The sequence below is a fragment of the Panthera onca genome, chromosome B2 (assembly GCF_046562875.1).
Source record: "Panthera onca isolate mPanOnc1 chromosome B2, mPanOnc1 haplotype 2, whole genome shotgun sequence".
In the NCBI taxonomy this organism is placed as follows: Eukaryota; Metazoa; Chordata; class Mammalia; order Carnivora; family Felidae; genus Panthera; species Panthera onca.
The window spans coordinates 145383327-145405525 of NC_138343.1; the positions used below are offsets into that span (position 1 = coordinate 145383327).

A 22199-nucleotide genomic window follows, 5' to 3' on the forward strand; every position below is an offset into this window, starting at 1 on the left:
TGGAGTAAACTTTTTTGGCCTTCGACTGTCAAGATTTTGTATCTTTCTCATCATTTGATTCTTGCATCTCATCTTGTTAGGAAAGGCTATCAGTCTGCTTTCTCCCCCACAACAGAGAATTTAAAGAACCACTGATGCCTATTACTGTAAACAAAACAATTTAAGAGAAATTGTGTAGCCCAGTATTGCTTTCAGAACTACTTCAGACCACAGAGACAACATTTTGAAATAATGTCTTAGTGCCAAGTGTGTTCCAGTTTAGTTATAAATTTAAAATGACATAACCATAATATTCTCAGCAATCTTTGGGACTTCCTTATTTCCTAAAGTTGTTGCAGAAGCATTTTTAAATCAAGTTACTGGATCCTAGCCTGGAAGAAGTCTAGAATCTACGAAACTGAGGTCATTATAAAGGCGATAGAGCTAAGAAAAATAATCCCCGAAATGTAAACAGGGATGTATTTCCATAGCCCCTGTGGTTCTCAACAGGGAGTTTATGTGCCTTTTAAGATTCCGCTTACTCTACAGTGGGGTGAATTTTCTGATGATATTGTTTGTCCTCAATATTTGCTGAATTAATAAATACACACGTTAGGTTATAAAGGTGTAGAAAGGATCTTAGAGGTCAGTGTCATTTTGTAATTTGACCCCTGAGAAAGCTGAGGCTCCAAATGGTTTAGTCACTTTCCCGTGATGGATGGTAGGTCATCTGTTCCACACTTAAGCTTTCTTCTGTATTGTGTCTGTCTTCATGATCCTTCTGCGAACAAAGCAGGGCATAACTAATTGTCGAGAAGAGTTAAATCTAGTGCCGAAGTCTTCTAGATTGTTTTAATTGAAAGATTTGCCACTTTATTCCATGTTACTGTCTTCACTAACACTGTATCCCTCTCATTCTATCTATCTGAAAAACTACATTATAAGTTGTTTTTGTTTTTTTCCCCTTTTGGATAATCATCGTATGACAATGCTAATTTAATTATAACTTACCATATTCACGATACTAATTTTAGCTTTTATTTATGCTAATCATATTGAAACTAGTCTCTATAAGCATTTTAGATTAATATAAGTTATTTCATTATGTCACACAGCCTTAGATCTTAAGCAAAATTTTCTAATTTATATAAGTGAATTTCAAAATAGAAAATGTGGATTTTAATGTGAGAAGTTTTACATAAAAAGAAAATATGCATTGGTCTTATCAGTAGTGAATTTTTGGTTACAAAATTGTGATAATATTGATGATTACTTAAATCTAAGAACTTTATATAAAATACAGGTGATTAATTTTGATTTAATCCTTAATAACTGCAAAGGTTATAAATATACAAGTCTATGCTATAGCAACCATATTTTTCTGATAATTTTTTTCTAATTGAAACTATACAGAATCCAGGCTTATAGGAAATTAAAATATATTTCTGCCTGGTTCCACTGAAAAGTATGGGCACATTGTAAGACTAAATAACATTTTTAATTGAAAAGAAACAATGTCTCAAAACTGAAATGTTTTATCGTCGGAGTGCACAGAATTCTATATATCTTTCTTTGGCATTTCTGTGGCATATCACATTCTTATTTCTATAGAAAAGTCTGGAAGGTATTCTCATCTCTTTTCCTAAATGATATATATCTTGAGGATAATATATTTGACTTACCTCTTTGTCCCCAATAATACCAAGCCTAGTGACTTGGAAATATTATGTATTCAGTACATTTTTCAATGAATTAATGACAGGGGTAGGAACTTTTTTAGAGACAGTTTCTTCACTCTATTTCTAAGAAATATTTTAGTGTATGTGACCATAGGTCCTTGAATTCAGATTTATGAGCTCCTAACACTGAAAAACCTGTACATCACAAGTTTCTCTAGCCATCTTAGAGTAAGTACATTAGTTATAAACATATATTTTATTCTAAAATCTATTCCAGTTCTGCAAGTGATTAGTTTACGACTTCCAGTATTATAGCCCATTAATATTTTTTTTCTTTCTCCATTTCCAATCACTATTAACTTTGCCCTTCTTTAACAATTATACTTCACTAGAAACTCGCATTTTGCCAATTCATGGGGCAGGAGGTCTCCCTCAAAGTCTACATCTGGTTTTACTTTCATATTGTTCATTTATCCCCCAATGTACTATATACAGTCTGGTTTCTATCCTGTCATGCCAGTATAGCTTTTTAATTTTCAGAGAACTTTCAAACCTCTTCATAATGGACCCACGTGTATCACTAAAAAATGTGTTCCTCTCATTCATGGATTTCTGTGATAACAACCCTTCCCCATATTCTTGCTACCATTGTATTCTTCCTAGTCTCCATTATTATTATTATTATTATTATTATTATTATTATTATTAAGTCTCCAGGAAATGTTTCAGGTTCTCAGCCTTTTTCTCACTGTATACTTACTTTCCCTTTGGGAAAATTTACCAATTTCCGATAGATTTAACCCACCACTTGACTACACGCAATCTTTATCAATAGCCTGATCTCCCTGATAATCTCCATACAGATTGTGCTAGTGATCTAGGGTCACAGTCAGTTTATCCCTCCAGCATTTCAGGTCTGATGTGAAGGAGAACTTGATCCCACTCACAGGTAGGAATATACTTTGTCAAGAATGGTGTCTTAGAATTAGTGAAGTTTGTGTTGAGTCATGAGGTGATTCATGGTTATTCAGGAGAAAAAGAAGGGAGAGCAAAAAAGGAATGAAGGGCTAAGAGACAATAACATGTTAGTGGAACAGGAAAATCATGAAGACTGAAGAGAGCAGGCCATATTTGAGAATGGAGAAATCCCCCATAACTGGAGGAGTCTATGGAGGAGGGACCAGAGACATCACCAGTCATTCATTTCGAATGTATATGCAGCATGTCAATGGGAGATCATCTGTGGATTTTAAGTAGAGTAAGGATATGATTATAATTAGTTGATATTCATTGTACACAACATTCACAGTGTCCTGACAGAGGAATGATATGAAGGAGCTGAAAGCTGGAGATAAAAAGAACAATTAAAGAAAAGACCAAGAAACTTTTCTACCAAAAAGAAAATTAAACTTTTAAATGCTTAATAAGTAAAAATGGAAAACAAAGGTGGTGAGGAGATATTTACAGTAAATGCAACCAATAGTTATATACTATGGCATTTTGTTCTAGCAGCCCAGCTAGACTAAGACAGAAGACCTGTTCTCCTTTAATCAACAACACTTTTATCAAGAATCATAAAATAAAAAGTTTGATTTTATTATCTCATATGAGCGACTCTCAGGGCATAATATAAAATTGGGAAAATGTGATATGCTTGAGATGTTTGCAATAATGTGATTACAAATGCAAAAAACATCAGAAAGAATATAAATTTCAAATATAATTGCAAATAGTTGGTGGAATATTGCTTAGCTACAAAAAAACAAAATTCTGTTATCCATAGCAGCATCAAGACATACTATACTAGGTGAAAAAAAGTACACTAAATGGGAAGGACATAAAAATGAAAAATTATGTGGCGCCTGGGCAGCTCAGTTGGTTAAGATCTGACTTAGGCTCAGGTCATGATCTTGCGGTCTGTGAGTTCGAGCCCCTCGTCAGGCTCTGTGCTGACAGCTCAAAGCCTGGAGCCTGCTTGGGATTCTGTGTCTCCCTCTCTCTCTGCCCCTCCCCTGCTCTCATGCTCTCTCTCTCAAAACCAAGTAAACATTAAAAAAAATTTAATGAAAAATTATGATACTTGTACATACATTCTAGAAGCAAAAGCACAAAATTAGTAATAGGTGGTAGACTTCTAAGTGATTTAATAAGATTTCTCTCCATCCTGTAATTTATTTTTTCTGTAACTTAACCAATTGGTTATTTGCATCTTCGCAGTCAGAAGCCTCTCTCATCTCTGCCCTCTGGATCTTCTCATTCAATGAGTCATGTGCCCTAGGTAACTCCCCTTTAGGTTTTTGCCCAAACCCAACATTCTGGTATCGTGACTGAGGACAAGGTCTGTAGAAGCAAAAGCAGTGGGGGTCCCTTTCCTAATACTTACTAACTCTGTGATTTCTGCCAGGATCTTGAAACTATTGAAGCTTAGATTTTCTTGTCTGTAATATCATTTCATGTGGGTTTTGTCAAAAGCTGAAACCAAAAATGCTTATAAAACAATGAATATAATATTTTGGGGTTTTGTTTTTGTTATCGATGGCGTCCTAATTTAAGGCCTTTGCCACCTCATGCCTGGACTACGTCTTGACCACACATTCTCCTGACTCCAGGCCATCCTGTTAGATCTCAGTAGAATGAGCTTCCTGAATTAGGTTGCCCACATCACTTGGATGTCTTCCCTGCCATTCACTATTACCCGTAGGGCCTGATTGTGAAGGACTCCACAGTATGTCTGTCTACGTTGAACATTTGTTGAAATATATGTATTTTACTATATAAGGCACTTGTTATCTTTTACGGCTGTTACTAACAAAAACATCACTATCATAATGTTTTGTTATATTGTTATATTGATATATTATTAAAGTTTCTCATGAGATCTTTACCCAATAATACAAGCTCACCTTTGTTAATGATGAGGTATCCCATCGAGTACTACAATCAGATTTGATCATTGTAATACTTTTGCAAACATTTCCTCGGTCATTTGGTAACCTTAGGTAGTGACAAATTTCTGATGGGTTAGAATAATTATGTCTGGCATGTGGGGCAGACACTGAATTATAGTGCTACTTACTCAGAAATCTAGGCTAATGGCAACAGATTTGCCAGTCGTGGGGTTAATATGCAAGTGCCTGAGTAGCTCAGAGATAGTATAACTCTTGCCTAACTACAGTGGCCAAGTTTCAGGTTAAAGCTGATGAAAATAGGAAATTAATGTCTTTGTATCATATTGTCTCAATGTTAGTAAGCTGGCTAATCAGACCAATTAGAATAACAAAATATAGATTTCTCAGCTTCCATTTATGCTAAAAAATAAACTATTGAAAAGGAAACTTTCAAAGTATATCATGAAGAATTTTAGAGTGGCTTAAAATTCTTTCCTACTAATTATTATTAGTTTCTGTGACCATATGACAGAGCCTATGATCTAAGTCCTAAATCCATCCCAGCACATTCAATGAGTGTAGGCATGAAAGTACCCTGTCATTTATAGCCACTTCAAAGTGCATTCAGAAACTTGGTTCTCAAGTGCATTAGATTTTATTAAAAGCATTCTGCTGTGACACCCATTCTTTCTAATTGGTTTATGGACAGCCCCCACCATTCAGACAAATCCTAATTGCATTTTCCCACAAGTGTACTTTGATTTATTGTTCCTTATTCTATATTATCTGTAATGAATCAGAGTAAAATTCCTAAGACATTAAACAAAATTTACAGTAGTTCTTCTATAAAGTGGGATGTACATAAGGATTCTTAATAGATTTTTTGCTTATTTTTAAATTTATTTAGTCCATCTACATTCATCTGTGTGATTTCCAGTAGCAATATCTTTATTACCTTTCCTGAGATTATTACTTACTTGATTTTTCATGTTTAGGGTTTTAAAATTACCTAGAATGTTGGAATGGATTATGTATAGAGCATTAAAAATATATCCTTCTGTTAGGTTTAAGTAGGTATATATGTATTTGGAACAGAAAAAATATTATCTAGGGACAGTGACGGGGCATCTGCATAAAATTAGGTAATGCCCATGTTGTGCTAACAGGTTTAACTGAAAATATTCTAGTCAGTTTTAGAATTACAACTTTTGAGATTCCAAGAGTTAATTTGGAATGGATCTATACCAGAATCCAAAAAATATAATGTTTTAAAATAAATAAGTGGCACAAATATAAAAACAGAGGATAATAATATTCAAGAAAGAACTTTGTCACTGTTGAGTTATTACATAATAGCAAACTAAGTAAAGAGTCTCCATGGAATTATAGGCATGGGATCATTTCTGTAGGGAGTCCATGAAAATTGATGTGAAGAAAGACAAATAGAACTTGTTTATAACCATTTGTAAAGCCTTCTAGGCTTCTTAGAGAGAAATATGTCGGTTCTTTTAAAAGTTTGGATCATTTTTGAATGTTGAATTCACAATCAGAAACAATGGAGTATATTTAGAATAAGAGGCAAAAGGAAAAAGAGAAATCAATTTTAAGACAAAAAGGAAGGAGAGAAAGATAATCTCTAGCAAAATTTAGCTGAACTGAGCAAATGGGAGTCTTGCTTTCCACAGCATAAATAATAACATCTAGAAAAATTGGAAAAGGTGGTTAGCAGATGATGAGCAGACAAAAGATCTAAATATCCGTTGCAGCTGAATGTTTTAAATGAGGAACTGAGCCTTTCATCTCTACTGGAACAGTAAAGAGGCCTTCAACACCCACGGCGTCGGTGGAGACCAAGTGGGGGCAACTTGGACTTTCACCCTAACCAGCAGTAATAAGATGGCACCCCTTTCTGCTGGGGCTGTCAGAGAATGCCTCTTAGTGGGACAGGAATCTCATCACTGCCCAGTAGTAATGAGGCCACCCCTTCTATGGCACCGAACGGGGAGCAGTAATGGGGCACTCCTACCCCTCCCTATCGGGTACTGATAGTGGTACTGATGTCAGGTACTCCCTAGTGGTCCCGAAGCCACCACCTTCACCCCATGTCAATGAGAAAGTCCCTCTCCGGAGTGAGTGGAGGCCAGGTGGGAACCAGGATTTCTACCCCAACCTGACAGTGATTAGGTAGTACCCTTCCCCACCTCTGTGCCAGAGATATGTTGGAAAACACCAGCTAAATCAGAAAGTTGAAGGTCTGGAGTCTCACAATACACCAAAGGGCAGGTTTCAATAGAAAATAAATCATCACACTGAGAATCAAGAAGATCAAAAAGCAAATGAAAAAAGACAATCAATAGATGTCACCCTTACCCTCTAGACCCTGCCAACCACCAATCTATTCTCAATTTCTTTTTTTTTTTAATTTTTTAATGTTTTTATTTATTTTTGAGACAAAGAGAGACAGAGCATGAGCAGGGGATGGGCAGAGAGAGAGGGAGACACAGAATCCGAAACAGGCTCCAGGCTCCGAGCCATCAGCACAGAGCCCGACGCGGGGCTGGAACCCACAGGCCGTGAAATCATGACCTGAGCTGAAGTCAGATGCTCAACCGACTGAGCCACCCAGACGCCCCAATCTATTCTGTATTTCTATGAGTTCAGTTCTTTTAGATGCCACATGTAAGTGAGATCACACAATAATAGTCTTTTTGTCTGACTTATTCACTTATTCACTTAGCATAATGCCCTCAAGGTTTAATCCATGTTGTCACAAATGGCAAAATTTCCTTCTTTCATTATGGCTGAATCTTCATATATATACATATACATATACATATACATATACATATACATATACATATACATGGTTGAATATTCAAATATATATATTTGTATATTTTTACATATGTATTTTTCTTTATATATTTAAATTTTAATTTAAAAAAACACAAAAAATGAGGTATTGTTGACTAGCAATCAGTACTGTGCAATAATACAATGCACACAAACATGAACACACATGTGCACTATTGCACTATAACTTTCTATAAATATGCATGATGCTGGTTTAATTTGGCTAAGTTTTCTTTCTTGGATTATATATACCACTTTTTAAGAGGTGTTAAAATGGTGACATGATGACAGATGGTAATTTTTTTTTGTGGTATGTAACTTGTTGACAGAATAAAAAGTTGTCAATTCTTTGTCAATTTCCAAAAAAATGTGGTTCAAAATTGACCACTCCGTGAACTAAAGTCCAGGAATGGCATCCCTACAGTTTCTGTTATACTAATGTAGCGTAGAATGTATATGTAACATCCAACTCAGAGCTCTGCACAAAGCTGTCATCATATACATATGGTTACTTAACAATTAGGTACATTTGTCTGAAAATGGTGGCCAATAATTCTAATACCAGAACAAATTTTAAATCTTTTATTAGTGAAAGGCAATCTTGCTTCCCCATAGTTACTTATGTAATTGTATGCTGGGAATAAATAGCTAGGTAGTGAAGAAAATTCTAAACTCTAATAATTAAACTGTAATAAATGCCTTTGTGTTACCTCACTCTTCAACCCCATTTCAGCATTTAATCATGTTAATATTTTAATATCCTATTCAGTTTCTAGCATTAGTGTTTCTATGTGCATTAAAAAAATGTATTTGTCATTATTTAGTATATTTACTATATTAGATATATTTTTATATATTTCTTTGTTAAAGTTAAAGTTTTTACATGAATATTAAAAATTAACATTATATCAAGTAAGTTATATTACATAAATTATTTGCTATTTTGTTCATAGTAAGAATTAACAAATTAATCATGTTTTTATTAAATTAATAAATAGGGACACCGGAGGTGGGTTAGTCAGTTAAGCATCTGACTCTTGGTCTCGGTTAGGTCATGATCTCATGGTCATGGGATTTAGCCCCCTGTCAGAGTCTGCACTGACAGTGCAGAGCCTGCTTGGGATTCTCTCTCTCCCTCTTTCTCTGCCCCTCCTCTGGTCACGCTATATCTCTCTCAAAATAAATAAATAGATTAAAAAATAATAAATAAACTAAACATAAACTTTCAGAGAAAGATAATCATTGGTCTGTAATTTTCTAACTAGTTCACCAATTGCTTTCAATTTTGTAACGTAATGAATTAGTTCATAAGTAAATAATACAGATTTAAAAAATATTCTCAATGTGAATAACTCAATATGAAATGTTTCTTCTTTGAGAAAAATCTCAGTTTTGGGGATGAAAGATTCACATGTAATCTAATGTTACTTCCTCACAAATTCATAATATCAAATGTATGCTATCTGTCTATATATCTACTTATCTATATGTCTACATATATATCTATCTACATATCTACTCTGTGTAGATATATATCTATATCTATATCTATATCTATATATAGCTACACATATATAGATATAGATACAGATATAGATATAGATATGGATATATATCTACACAGAGTAGATGACCAGTTTTTGTTATAATTTTCTTACTTATTATAATTTAATTTCATATAACATTTTCATAGTTTGTTGTTAACATGAGAACATATTTTACCATTTTATGTGCATAGAAAGATTTAAAGGACATATTTTAAAATGATTCAGTATTCCATAAAGTATAGTTTATAGTTCCATAAACTATATATATAGTTGAACATTCAAATATATATTTTTTTGTATATTTATACATATGTATTTTTCTTTATGTATTTAAATTTTAATTTAGAGATTAGAATTAGCAACTATTAGAAATCTTAAAAGTTTTAACATTCCAAGTGGAACTTAGATGCCTCCATTAATTTTTTGTTTCTTAAACAAAAGTTTAGGCTTTTTTTCCCTTATAATGTAATAATTTTTAAGTGACTTTTTCTAGGAATGCTTTCTAAAGAAACTCAAAATAAAGTAAATTCTTAATAATGATTATAAAATAATTCTCCTCTGTAAGTTTTTGTATTAGTGAAGCTGCTGTTTTCCATCGTTAGACATTTAGGTCTTTATCTTCCAGAATATTTCATATGAACTAAAACTGAAGTAAAGCCTTTTTCGCTGTGCATTTTTTAGTATTTTTTAAAACCTGATTCCTATTTTTTTCCTTTCCTTTGAAGGTGAGAGGCCCGCCAGTTGCAGGAGCATTTAAAGAAAGACCAACGAAGCCCACAGCATTTCGAAAATTTTATGAGCGAGGAGATTTCCCAATTGCCCTTGAGCATGATTCGAAAGGAAACAAAATCGCGTGGAAGGTAAGTCAGGGCACAGCTGGGGGAACCAGCCGTGTACCGCTGGAGCGACATCTCCCAACACCGAACGAAGCTGGCTAACCAAATAAGCTGGGGTGATTTCTCAGAGAATGGAAGGTGGTGGGTAAGCTCTTAGAGAAGGCCCCCCTTGTGTCAGCTGTCCACCTTGACTAACAATTAAATTATAGCCTGCAAAACAGAAAATGACAGAGTTGCTTTGCCTTAGAGAATCGTCCGCTGCCCAATTCATCTCTATTTTTATGAGAACCTGGCAGCCCGGCCTGTTTCAGGCAGTCCATCAAATGATGGAACTGGTGGCTGAATACAGAGAGCAACAGCCATTTATCTCCTCCAAATTTCACCTTCCTGCAGGACACTTCCAAATGGAAGCTTTAATTACCTAAATGGATAGGTCAAGATTGTCTGCTCCCTGGAAATGCAGAGCAGAATACAAAAGAAGGTTGGTTCTCATTGCCGCACTCTCTCCCTGTCTGCAGCACGTGTCAGTGGCGGTGGCTGTCATACGTGCCCGGTTAGAGGCTGACCTCCGCGCCGAAACCATTACGGCACCGACATTTTTCTGACAAAAGGTTAATTGGCTTCAAAATAAATGTATTGCCTAATGACTCCATTGTAATGTGGCTGTGTTTCTTTCTAAAAGGCTCACTGATGTTATTTGTAAAAACTTGCCAATCTCTTAACTGGAGAAGGCTTTTACATTTAATTTGAAAAACGAAATGCTGATCTCTAAACAGCTTCTGCTACTTAATTATTTTGTGTTATCAAGGACTTTGCTTTGGGTGATATTTATCAGCTAAAAGGGTTTCTCGGGCTAAAGACAGAGTTGTGCATGCGTATCACATCAGACTGAGGAACATAAAAGGTTTTTGCCAAATATCATCCAAGTGAAGCAATTGACCCATTTAACTAAAAAGTCCCACAATAGTGTCTGAAGGTGAAGGTAGGAATTGTGTGTGATTGGTACAAATAAATTCACATTAAAAAAATTAAATGACCAAAATAAAGAATTCATCAAAGCAAATACTTAGATTCATCAAAATTAATCTTTTCCTTCCTTTATGGAAAAACTGAGAGAATTGTTTGTGCTGTTTCCTGTATGTCTTTAAATGTTTTCATATAATTATCAAGCATTTCTAAATCTCGAGCAGTCTTTTGGTATTCAAGTACTGAACTTACAATTACTGTAAGTTGTTTGGCGATAGAAATCCCGAAGGTGTCCCTGTTATTAAATTTTGTCATAAGTTTTTTAGGAGGATGAAGAACATGACTATCTCTATCTCGGTTTCAGTCATTTCTATTAAAATGTGAATTTGTTATATGACAGTGTGCATATAATGAGAAAGAATTTATAGCAAATATAAGTAATTTAGATATTTTAGTCTTAACCTAAGTATATATTCCCAAAACTTTACTGTAACTTTTGGGTTTGTTTATATTTGATTAATTACATGGATTTTGTGTTTGTCTATATACTGGTTCCACAAGGTAACGCAGTGGACTTTCTGAAAAACCTCATTCCTGTGGAGCAAAACAATATGCTATAATTCCTTATAAAAAGTGAGTGGATTTTAGTGTTTTACGCAATTACAGCACATAAAAATTATGTCAATAACAAAATTTATAGGTTTATTTTTACCTGTTCAAATAACTTTATGAGTAACTTTTGGAAGTGTCAAGAGACTAGGAAAGAAAATCATCTTGAAAACAATGAAAATGTAGGATGAATCATTTTGCTTTATCTTTGATAATACAATAGCCAGAAGGGATATAAACTACTTTTGGTTTTTATAGCTATGTTAATTCTTTTAAGTAATTTCTGATGAGACTACTGATTCAGCAAGCCAAAAAGTCAGAATAAAAAAGAAGCAATTTATTTGCTGCCATTGGTAGAACAATAGCATACATTTAAGGAAACGTCTTATCCTATAACCTGTAGGCTTCTGTCTTTTTAAAGTCTCGCCAACCACATTTCAATTACACTACTCTAATATTGAAAGTAAAATGTGAGAATTATTAAGCATAGGCTTGTGGACAATCTCCCAATATAATCATAATTATTCCTTTGGTGCATGTGCTGTGAGGACAGTCTGGTACTTGAGCGGGGGAGGGCTTCTTTAGGATGCCATACCTCAGGAGGGGCCTTGAACGTTGAAGGAAGCAGGGCTACCCTCCCACACCCCACAGAATAAAAACAAAGACAAAAACAAAACACAACCCAGGACCCTGCACTGCACTTCCTTCCTGTGTGCCGACAGGGCCCAGGAGCCCAGGTCTTCATATCACTCATCTTCCCTTTAAAGACTTCTGAATAGCTCTGTTTCTCAGGAAAATAGTGGTCCCCTCTCCGTACTCTTGTGACACCACTGGGACTCCAAGGGTTTGTGAGTGCCTGAAATGGTGTGCATGATTAAGTTGGAAGAAGTCGTAAATCTTTTATCAGAATTTCAAGAGGTATTGACTCGGAAATACTTACGAGCTACTGTCCTGAAGCGTGATGGAGGCTGTCCCAGCATCTGAGACTCAGCTCGTCTGGGAAGTCACTGATGGTTCCTGCCCATGACCCCAAGTTCCCTACTTGTTCCCCATCATCACTATACTAGAAATCATCCTATATTCTTGAAATAGAGTTATTGTCTGGTAACTACGTATAAATGACCTAATAAAGTCAGAAACTGGAAGTAACAGTTAGACGTAGGTAAATGTCGTTTGCACATTTAGATTTTTCAACCCATATCTTCAACTGCCACCCTAGTATAGTGCACATGAAAGTGGCTATTTGTTCCAAATGCCAAAACAACAAGGCAGACCAAATGCCGAATCTGTGCAGTCTAGCCTTTATGGTATCGCTGAAAATCAGAGCATGGTCTAATACAACTTTCTGCAATGGTGGAAATGTTCTACATCTGCACTGTCTAATAATTACAACTAGCCATATGTGGCCATTAAGCACTTGAAATGTCCCTAGTGAGAGTGAGGAGCTAAATTTTTAATTTTAATTAATTTTAATTTAAATAGCCACATGGTTACCATATTAGACAGTGCTGTTCTACATTAAGACAGTGGCAGTCAGAATAAATGCCTGAACCTGCTGGCCAGATAGATGACTATATGTGTCTGCAAATTACTGTTAAAATGAAAAAGAAGGACCGATCCAGGCATTTTTGCCATGGCTGTGTACACTTATCGTATATTCCTTGGTAAACGTGAAAAAAGTTTTACAAAATTTTGGGAGTGAAATTTTTCCATATACTTATCAATGGCAAGTGAATTATCTATGAAAAATGAGTAGCTCTGATCTGTAATATGAAATCTATCAGACAAGATCTGGCATACTTTTTATTTTTAAATATGTGTTTTCTGAATATAGCTAAAGAACTGTTAATTGTTAATGGCTAAAGACATTAAAAAACACATTAATGACTTAAACAAAAATTTTTAAGTCTGTCTTTTTTTCTATCTTCTCCTTGACTCTACCAACATTCAGGGGACATGACTTTATTCTATGGCTGCTACCTCCAATATCCAGAGTACAGGCAACAGGAGGGAGAAGCAGCTCAACAGTTTGGATAAGTTACAGAGCAGACAGATACTCAGCATGAACAACAGACGTTCTAAAATTGCGTTTGAGTTTCCAAGTCTTAAATTTCCATCTGGGAGTAGGAAAGTTTTCTGTTACCTGTCTTCTCACTTCTGCCTCCCCACCAGGGTCCATCCCGGCTCCCACCCCCAACCCAGTAAGTTTCAGACACCCTTCAGGTCTCCTCTGGAGCTGTCCTGCCTTCTCCGCCTCCTCCCTGCTCCTTTCCGCCCCCACCCCCTGTCCTCTCCTCCCTGCCCCTCCCTGCTCCTCCTCCTTCCTTCTTCCTTCTTTTCCTCCTCCTCTTCTACTTCTTACTCTTCCTCCCTTGCCCTTTCTACTCCCTCCTTCCTTTCCTTTTTTGTTTGTTTGTTTGTTACTCCCTGGAATGCACAGTTTCCCCTCTAGTTCTTACAAGGTCACTTTGGGGAAGGAACAGGAGCCCTTCCTAGTTCTCTCTTTTCAACAGGAATCTGAAGTCATCAGGAGTAGTCACTGGAATGAATGTGAAATAATAATCGCTAATTTACACACTTAATAAGGAGCAGAAATATAAATCCTAGGCAACCCATGAAATTCACTGTCTTATAAATTCTGATAACGAGCCATTGTTTTAAAATGGCATGATAATACAGGTTATTTATTTATTTATTTATATTTACTTTTTGTGTTTTTATTTTTGAGAGAGAGACTGTGAGCAGAGGAGGGAGAGAGAGAGGGAGACACAGAATCTGAAGCATGCTTCAGGTTCTGAGGTGTTGAAATCAGATGCTTAACCGACTGAGCCACCCAGATGCCTTGAAACACAGGTTATTTTAAAATAGCCACTTTGATATAGATCTTGGCAGAAGGAGTTGAATAAAAATGTCAGAATCACACTGGAGTTTTTTTTTTTAATTAACGATATGGTATTATAAACCATTTAGTTTGGAGAGCTACAACTACGCTAAGGTGTCTCTTAAGTTCCTTCACTTTATGGGCATTTTGATATAGTAGATATTGATAGAAATCACCTTTCTCTATCCATGGTACCATGCTTTTGGACAAAATGTGACATACACTAAGAGTTTTGCTTTCACTAAATTTCTAATGAACATGCACAAAGGTGTCCCAGTTATTAGGTAGGTTCGAGTAAGAAATAGATACCCTATAAATGTCCAGCCAAATCAGGATATAATACAAACCCTATTACAAAGGCAGCTCAGATAGTCTTATATCCAGATTGTCTTATAAAGGGAAAATCTCAAAGTGGGCTTTGTCAGCAACTTACAGTCTCTCATCTGGCAAGGTTGTCGCAGGCTTTGTTCAAAGTGGCATCGCTGTGGGGGGCATTTCTGCATTCTTGTTTTCTCATCCCTTATTGAATATGTAAATGGTGTTAGTAACCTGTTATACTGAAATAAAATTCACAAGGCCACAACTGGTACGCATAGGTGGGTGTGCGTGAGAATGGACTTTAGGTAGTCTCACCTCTCTGCCAAGAACCTGATCTTCCGTACTGGCCTTTTGGAGATGTCCACAATGTCATCACAAAAGCATACTTCCCCTGAGGTGAATGTATTCACCATACAGTTACTTGATGATTAAAACTTGGATCACACAACTTGGTTTTTCTATTAAAAAGTGACTTCATAAATTAACATTAATCAGGTAACTAAGAACCTTTTCTAATTCTTAAACTGATGTGTTATATAAATGTATTGATATGTTTATATAAAGAACTACAAAATACAGAGAGTTAGCATATATTAAGAAAAATGAAAGAAAATGAAAACCAGATAGGGACCTACAATGGAGCCAATATCAAGGTCAAATAAAATGGCGTATTCTGAAATCTAAAGAAGGGATCTTTGTATTTCTGGTTTCTTCACTCATTTATCCCAGTGCCTAGAGCAGTACTTGGCATACAGTAGGTGCCCAGTGATCCGTGTTGAGTGAATGGAAAGCGTACTAGAACAGATTGACTATCCTCAAGTTTTACTTCTCTAGACACTGTTTCATGACGTGTTTTGCATCTTTATCAGTGACCAGGTGCTAGATGATTGGGATGGCGTCTTTTTAACTATGGGAGCTCTAAGAAGTCTTGTTTCACAGGGTGCCTGGGTGGCTCAGTCGATTGAGCGTCTGACTCTTGGTTTCGGCTCAGGTCATGATCTCATTGTTCGTGAGTGTCTGTGCTGACAACATGGTGTCCTTGGCTCTGTGCTTACAACGTGGATCCTGCTTGGGATTCTCTCTCTCCCTCTCTCTGTGCCCCTCCCCCACTCACTTGCTCACTCTCTCTCAAAAATGAATAAACATTAAAAAAATTGTTTCATAATTATTAAAATAAGTATATTTTGAGATGTTCATGTAATAGTTTGGGGGATAAATATTGATTAGAAACTCCAGTAAGTTTGAATGCACAGTCCAGAATTCTATGCAATGGTTTTGGTGGATTGGACTTTTATTATGAAAATGCTCCTTTGATTATATGTAAACTGATTTTTTAAATTTCTTAAATTTCAAAATGGCAAGTTCATTTATCTAAATGAGTAAATATGTATGTCCAGTTTGAACATCCAAGTAAAGAAAATGATGTGCATAGATTAATTGGGTGCTTAAATTTATTTTTAAAATTGGCTGGACCACACCCACAATTCTGGAATGACTCATGAGTCACTAAACTCGTGCATGAGTCTTCAGAATTTCTTCTCAATTTGTTCTTTTTCTCGGTTCTTTTCAGTTCTCTGTAGCATTGATATTCATGAACTATAAAAAGCTCTGTCAGTGTGACTGTTTTCATTGACATAACTGATAATTTCCTACTAGGAAAAACAGTTATTGAATATAATCATTATTAAAATCATGCACTAATTTTCTTACAATTAAAATCAGCCCCAAACCATGGTAGCTCATTATCCATAAATAGTATTGCATTTAAAGTAAGTCACTCCGTGACATGATACCTGATCCATTAGTCCTCATTATATTGTTCTCGAAATTCTATAATTTTGATTAATCATTAGTCCTTTGGTACCTGCAATTTCTTAATGTTTCAGTTTCTTAAGAATTCAAAAAATTAGTGTTATATCTATACCCACTCCCTATCCCAGGTAACACCAATGTTGATTTCTGAAATCTTGTAGGCAAATTTATTTAAGAGTTGAATAATTTGTTTCACATGAAGAAGAATGGATGTTCTCTTGGAATTGTTCTCTTGGAGTTTCTATTTCTTCTGATAACTGCCAAAGCTTGAGTTTGGATAGCAGGCCTGAGTAGAATTTGTAAGGCAAATTTTACAAAAGAAGAGACAATTTACCTGATTTTTGTACAAGTGAGCTGCCATGTTTCCACTATTAATTCCTCTGTGATTAATTAATAGAGAAGTCTTGAAAAAAAAGTCCTCTGGCAATTACTGTGCTGCTCTGTGTTTTTTGGAGGAGGGGGCTGCTTGTGCAATTAAATGCCATTCTTTTATTTGATGTAAATTGCGATGTCTTAAAAGTGTAGAGCATGAAAACACAGCCGTGTATCAGAAATAACTTTAATTTAAATTGGTTCGATGACCTCTGAAAGCTAGATGAGAGGTTTTCTGCTGAATGGGCTGGTGCTCTCTGCTGCCTCTATAATTTATGTGAGAAATTAGTGCGAATGGTTCACTTTTATGGAGCAGTACTGCTTGTGGCAAGCCTGCAGAAACAATTTTCCCCCAAGCCTCCATCTGTTCTTCAAACTAGGGCATATGCCATCTCATCGAGCTTGAAAGTCAACTGATTTATAACTCCTGGAAAGTGCATAGATTGAAAAGAAAGGTCGCCCGCCGCTCTGTGACAGTGATTTGGTCGGCCTCGGCTGAAGACAATTCACATTCCCCGGGGCCCAAGGGGAAAAGCAGTGTTGTAAGTTTCAGATCTCGGTGGACTGACAAGTGGAAGAAAAACAAATCACTCCTGCTTTCCTAGTGAAACGACCCCCTGTTGAAAAGTCGGAGCGGTCTTGGTAGTGTTAGGGCGTCACAGCTGAGACACTGTGTTGTCACTCACCCGCCCATGAAGATGGGGGTTTCCTGCCACCCTCCTAGGGATTGATGCTGCCATTTCAGGAGTATCAGTACTCCAATCTTCAAACTAAAAATGTGTGTCACTGCTTGTTAGAAAGTTCCATTTGGGGACATAAACCGGACTTTGATGGTTTTTCAGTATCTGCCTGGAGGGTGAATCTCCAGCTCTGTTCCAATTAGTAATTTAATGAATGGCTCCCACTCTGTCTTATCACTTGTCACATATCCCTTTTCTTCACTGAAGCACTTTTGAGATCAGAAGTTCTTTGACGGATGACAAGTCGAATTGGATTGATGGTATGATAGTAAAAAAAAAAAAATCAATGTTTGTTTGATGCTTTTATTTAGAGTGGTCAAAGTGTCTCTACATTTGAGGCTTCTAGATATCGAGTGAATTTTCAACCCCCTGCCGTTGTATTAAAATTTCTCCTTTTCTTTCAGGTAAAATCTAAATAAAGTGTTAATGAATACTGATACCAATTTTAACCCATATCTGAGGCAGCAATTTTAGGAAATTACATTTTAGCTTTATCAAAAAGGTTATTCTGACCTTGAACGTTCTATGTAAAAATTAGCACTGATGGGATAATCAGACGAATTCATGTAAAAAGAAAATTTATCCTTGGGGCGTCTGGGTGGCTCAGTGGGTTGAGCATCGGACTTGGCTCAGGTCACGATTTCACAGTTCATAGGTTAGAGCCCCTTGTTGGGCTCTGTGCTGACAGCTTGGAGCCTGGAGCCTGCTTCCGATTCTATGTCTGCCCCTCCCCCTCTAGCACACTGTCTCTCTCCCTCTCAAACTTAAGTAAACATTAAAAAAATTGATCCCTTATCATTACTTATAAAGTTCTATTCTCAATATGAAATATATACATGTTTATCTTATAAAATAAGAAAATATTGGAAAGTAGAAGGACTAAATAAATCACTCATCATTCCACCATTCATTGAATTCAGTTGTTGACATTTTTTAAAGTATTTCTGTCTTTTCTTTCTTTTTGCATAATTGAGATCATAGTGTATACAATACCTTGTGAAAGCTATTTGTCATTAGATGGCATATAACAATGGTATGCATTTTTTCTTAGATTTTTCTGATTTTTTTCTAGTTTAAAGGTAATAGATGACTATTTTAGAAAATTTAGAAAATAGATAAAGTAAAATGTATACAGAAGACAAGAAGACAACATTTATTCTGAGATAACTTTTAGTAATTGATAGTTTTGTTCAGTCTTCCTTCTACATGTATGTTTTTAGCTTTGTTGAAGTTGTGTTGATGATTCTTAAGGGACTTAAGGTAACATTCAAAGACCTAATTAGGACAGGAAATTCATAATGGACCTAACAGCCACAGGAGAATTAATAATTAATAGTTCTCTCCAGTTTGATAACACCAACAACAAAAAAGACAATCATAGCTTAATATGCATTTTTAACATTTCCCATGGTCATTACTCAAGGCCTTTAGAAAAGAGGCATGCCAATATATGTCTCCGTGTGGCTTTGCTTCGGGGGTGGTACACATAGTATCTCCTTTAGCAGGTCATGCTCTACAGTGACCAGCACCTCAGTGTACCCGTCATTGTGAACATGTTGTTAGTATATTTTTGGAGAACAGAAACAAATACTAACAAAAAGTTGTATTAAATACGAAACACATTTCTTGCTATTGAGAAAAGTATAAAAACAAATGTAGATAGTTGACAAAATCATTATAAAAACCAGTCTTTGCCTCCCCCCCAATCTAAGACATATCCCTTATGACCAAAAAAAAAAAAAAACCCTACAGAATTTCCAAAATTGCATTCCAGTCTGAATGATGAAAACACGTAAAACCTTGAAACCCTAAACTTCCATTCGAGTTCTCATTCAGATTCATTTTTCTCTGTTTTCGTGTATATCTTTAGGCAATTTTATAAAAAGTGGGTTCATGGGTTGAATATTTCTGAACGCTTGAATATCTTGAAATACAATTTTTCAGCAATGCAGTTTGTGATTCATATTAACATTCTTAAATTTCAACTGTTTCCCTCTATGCCTCTGAAGAATGTAATGTCATTATATTCTAAGATATGATTGTTGAGAAATTAAGACCAGTCTGATTTTTATTCCTTTGGTCTGTTTTTGTTTGCTTGTTTATTTTGTTTGGCAGCCTGGGTAATTGCACTATTTTTGTATAATTAAAAGTTGCTTCCATGTGTATCTTTTGCTTTCATCGATTCTTTTTTTAATATAGTGAGCTTATTCTGTCTACTTACTTGAATTTTTTTCTCAAGTGAGGAAAGTTTTTTTTTTTCCCTGTAATGTCATTGATGATTATTTTTGTTACAACTTTTCTCTTTTCTTTCTTACAACAAATACATGCAGTGTGTAAATAAATTTTATCCTGCCATTTCTATCATTGTCTCCCTCAATATATTCATCTCCTTATTCACATGTTTAAACTTCTATGAGAGCTTTCTTCTGCTTTCTCTTGTCTTTAGTATCAATTTGTGTATCCCCACGTCAAGTTCCAATTTTACTTCCATTACTGTATTTAGTCCTACAAACTTCACACTGCTTATTTCTCCACTTATATCATTATACATATTGGCTTTAAAGTTATTGTGCAAGCAAGTTCATCATGGATAATGTTGTGATTTATTCATATTCCATAACCCAGATTGGAAAAAATAAAAAATATGGGTCAACCGTAATCCCACAACCCTAAGGTAGCCTCTATTAATCTGTTAGTGTGAACTTTTCAGACCCCTCTTCCTCTGCATTTGCAAATCTGCATATGTATGAAAATTTTTAAAAAAACATTTTACTCATACTTCATAACTTTTTTCAATTAATTACAAGTCATAACCATCTTTCCACATCAATGAATGCGCACTTTAAAAATCATTTTGGGAATCTCTAGAGTACTTTACACTTTAACCAGTCCCTATTGTTGGATATTAATGTTTTTCTTAGATAGTAATGCTTTTCTTCAATCTTTTGTTAATATAAGCAATACTATTAGCAACATCATTGTACATTTGTATATATTGTGTCTTGCAAGCATGTCTGATTATTTCCTAAAGGTAAAATCTCATTTTCTTTTTGCCTTGACCTATTGGCAACAAATGGATTTCTGCTTTTCTTCTATGAAGAGGTCTGGCTTTGTGAATCCTGGAGAATGCCCATTTCTGAAAATCACCGATTTCTGCAGTAATGAATTTAAAGGGCCTCCTAATCCTCTAAATCTATAAGATGACATTCCATTTCATATTTTGTAAGATGTTTATAAAACCTATATATTACTGTTTACATATCTTCAATTTTACCTCAATCTAGAATTTGTGTTTGCTAAAACACTCACTTTGCTTGGGTTCGGGTGAGCTCTCCTTATCAGCATTACTTAGGTAGACTGCCCAGCTCCTAGCCAACATCCAGCACCCAGTATGAAGATGCTTCATCTTGTCCTGTTTTGCTGGGCTTACAGGGACCCTCTGCGACTACTGACACAAAGACAGATAGATCCGAAAAGCACGTACAATCCTGAAAATGCACCTGCACCCGGCTGTGTTTTCCTCTGCCCTTACCTGCAACATTGTGCTTGTGGGGCACGCTGCTTTCCAGGATGCAGAGCAATGTGCTACCAGGAGTCTCTGTCCCCACTTCCTGTTCAGATGGTTTCTGAGAGTTGGGTGTGAATGGACGTAGCAGCGATATAGCAGAGATGAGAATGGAAGCAGATGGCTTTGTCTTTGTCTTAAAAGCAACTACTTCACAGCGGCAAGATGGCGGCTGAGTCCATGCCCGCCCCCAACTAAGTCTGTTCTGACCTTACCTTCCGGAGGGAGAAAGTGTAGGAGGGATGAAAAAACTATCTAGCGACTTTTGGATGGGTACCAATGGTTGCAAAACATGAATTGACCACCAATTGTTGTTTTTCAGTCTAGCTTCATTGGCCTCATCATATGTAGAAATTCCTCTTTTTCTTCTGCTTGTGCATTCATTATTATGCCTAGTTTCAGTTGCATGTTGAGTTTTCCTCCTTATCTGTATCTTCTTAGGTAATTTTGTGACACGTTGGGAGACGCTGTGTCAGATACTCTTGTCCAGATGCTATTTAAAACAGCTGAGTCCGATTTAGTTCTGTCCATCATGGGGCTGTAGTCCATGACAGAGAAATAATGTGATCTCATCAACGCTTAGGCAACAATGACTCATCTATTCATAAAAGAAGTGAGTAACTCTCATGGGTGAGGCTCAGTGGTGAGCTCTGTAGCCCAGCTGATAAGGGTTCTGTGGTCTTGAGAAGCTTATTGACTAGAGTACATCATTGTTCAATGAAGAAACTGAAACGCAGAGAACACATATCAAATCTTAAACCAAACTGCTTGCTTTTGCATCGTTCATAAATTTTTAATCCTGTATTCAGTATGTTAAACATTTGCTACTTGAATGATAAGGTTCAAATAATTTCTGTAAACAAAGTTTTTTAAATTGAGAGTCTTTACAAAATTTTTACTAGTTCATACATTTGTGTATCTATATATATATATTTTTTTTGTTCTCCTGCTTCAATCTGTTACTATGTAAACAAATAGAAAAGTTTACTTTTAAAATGACCATGAGGTGATCCATCCACATTCCTATATGTCTACATATTGTGGCAATCCGAGGTATCAATGACACATCACTAACTCCAAATTTCTACACTGTATTTTGAAACATACACTATTATTCATGCTTTTACCAAGGTGTGAATTTTAAATATTTATCC

At 35.8% G+C, this 22199-nt stretch overlaps 1 protein-coding gene across 2 annotated transcripts in view; it reads left to right on the plus strand.

Annotated features, from left to right (window-relative positions):
* The window catches only part of PACRG (parkin coregulated), a 512384-nt gene that overhangs the window by 63913 nt on the left and 426272 nt on the right, over positions 1 to 22199 (plus strand). For both annotated transcript variants that reach the window (XM_060614499.3, XM_060614497.3), the window contains exon 2: positions 9672 to 9806. In XM_060614499.3, the coding sequence (XP_060470482.1) occupies positions 9672 to 9806 (135 nt within the window). The remainder of the gene's footprint in view (positions 1 to 9671; positions 9807 to 22199) is intronic.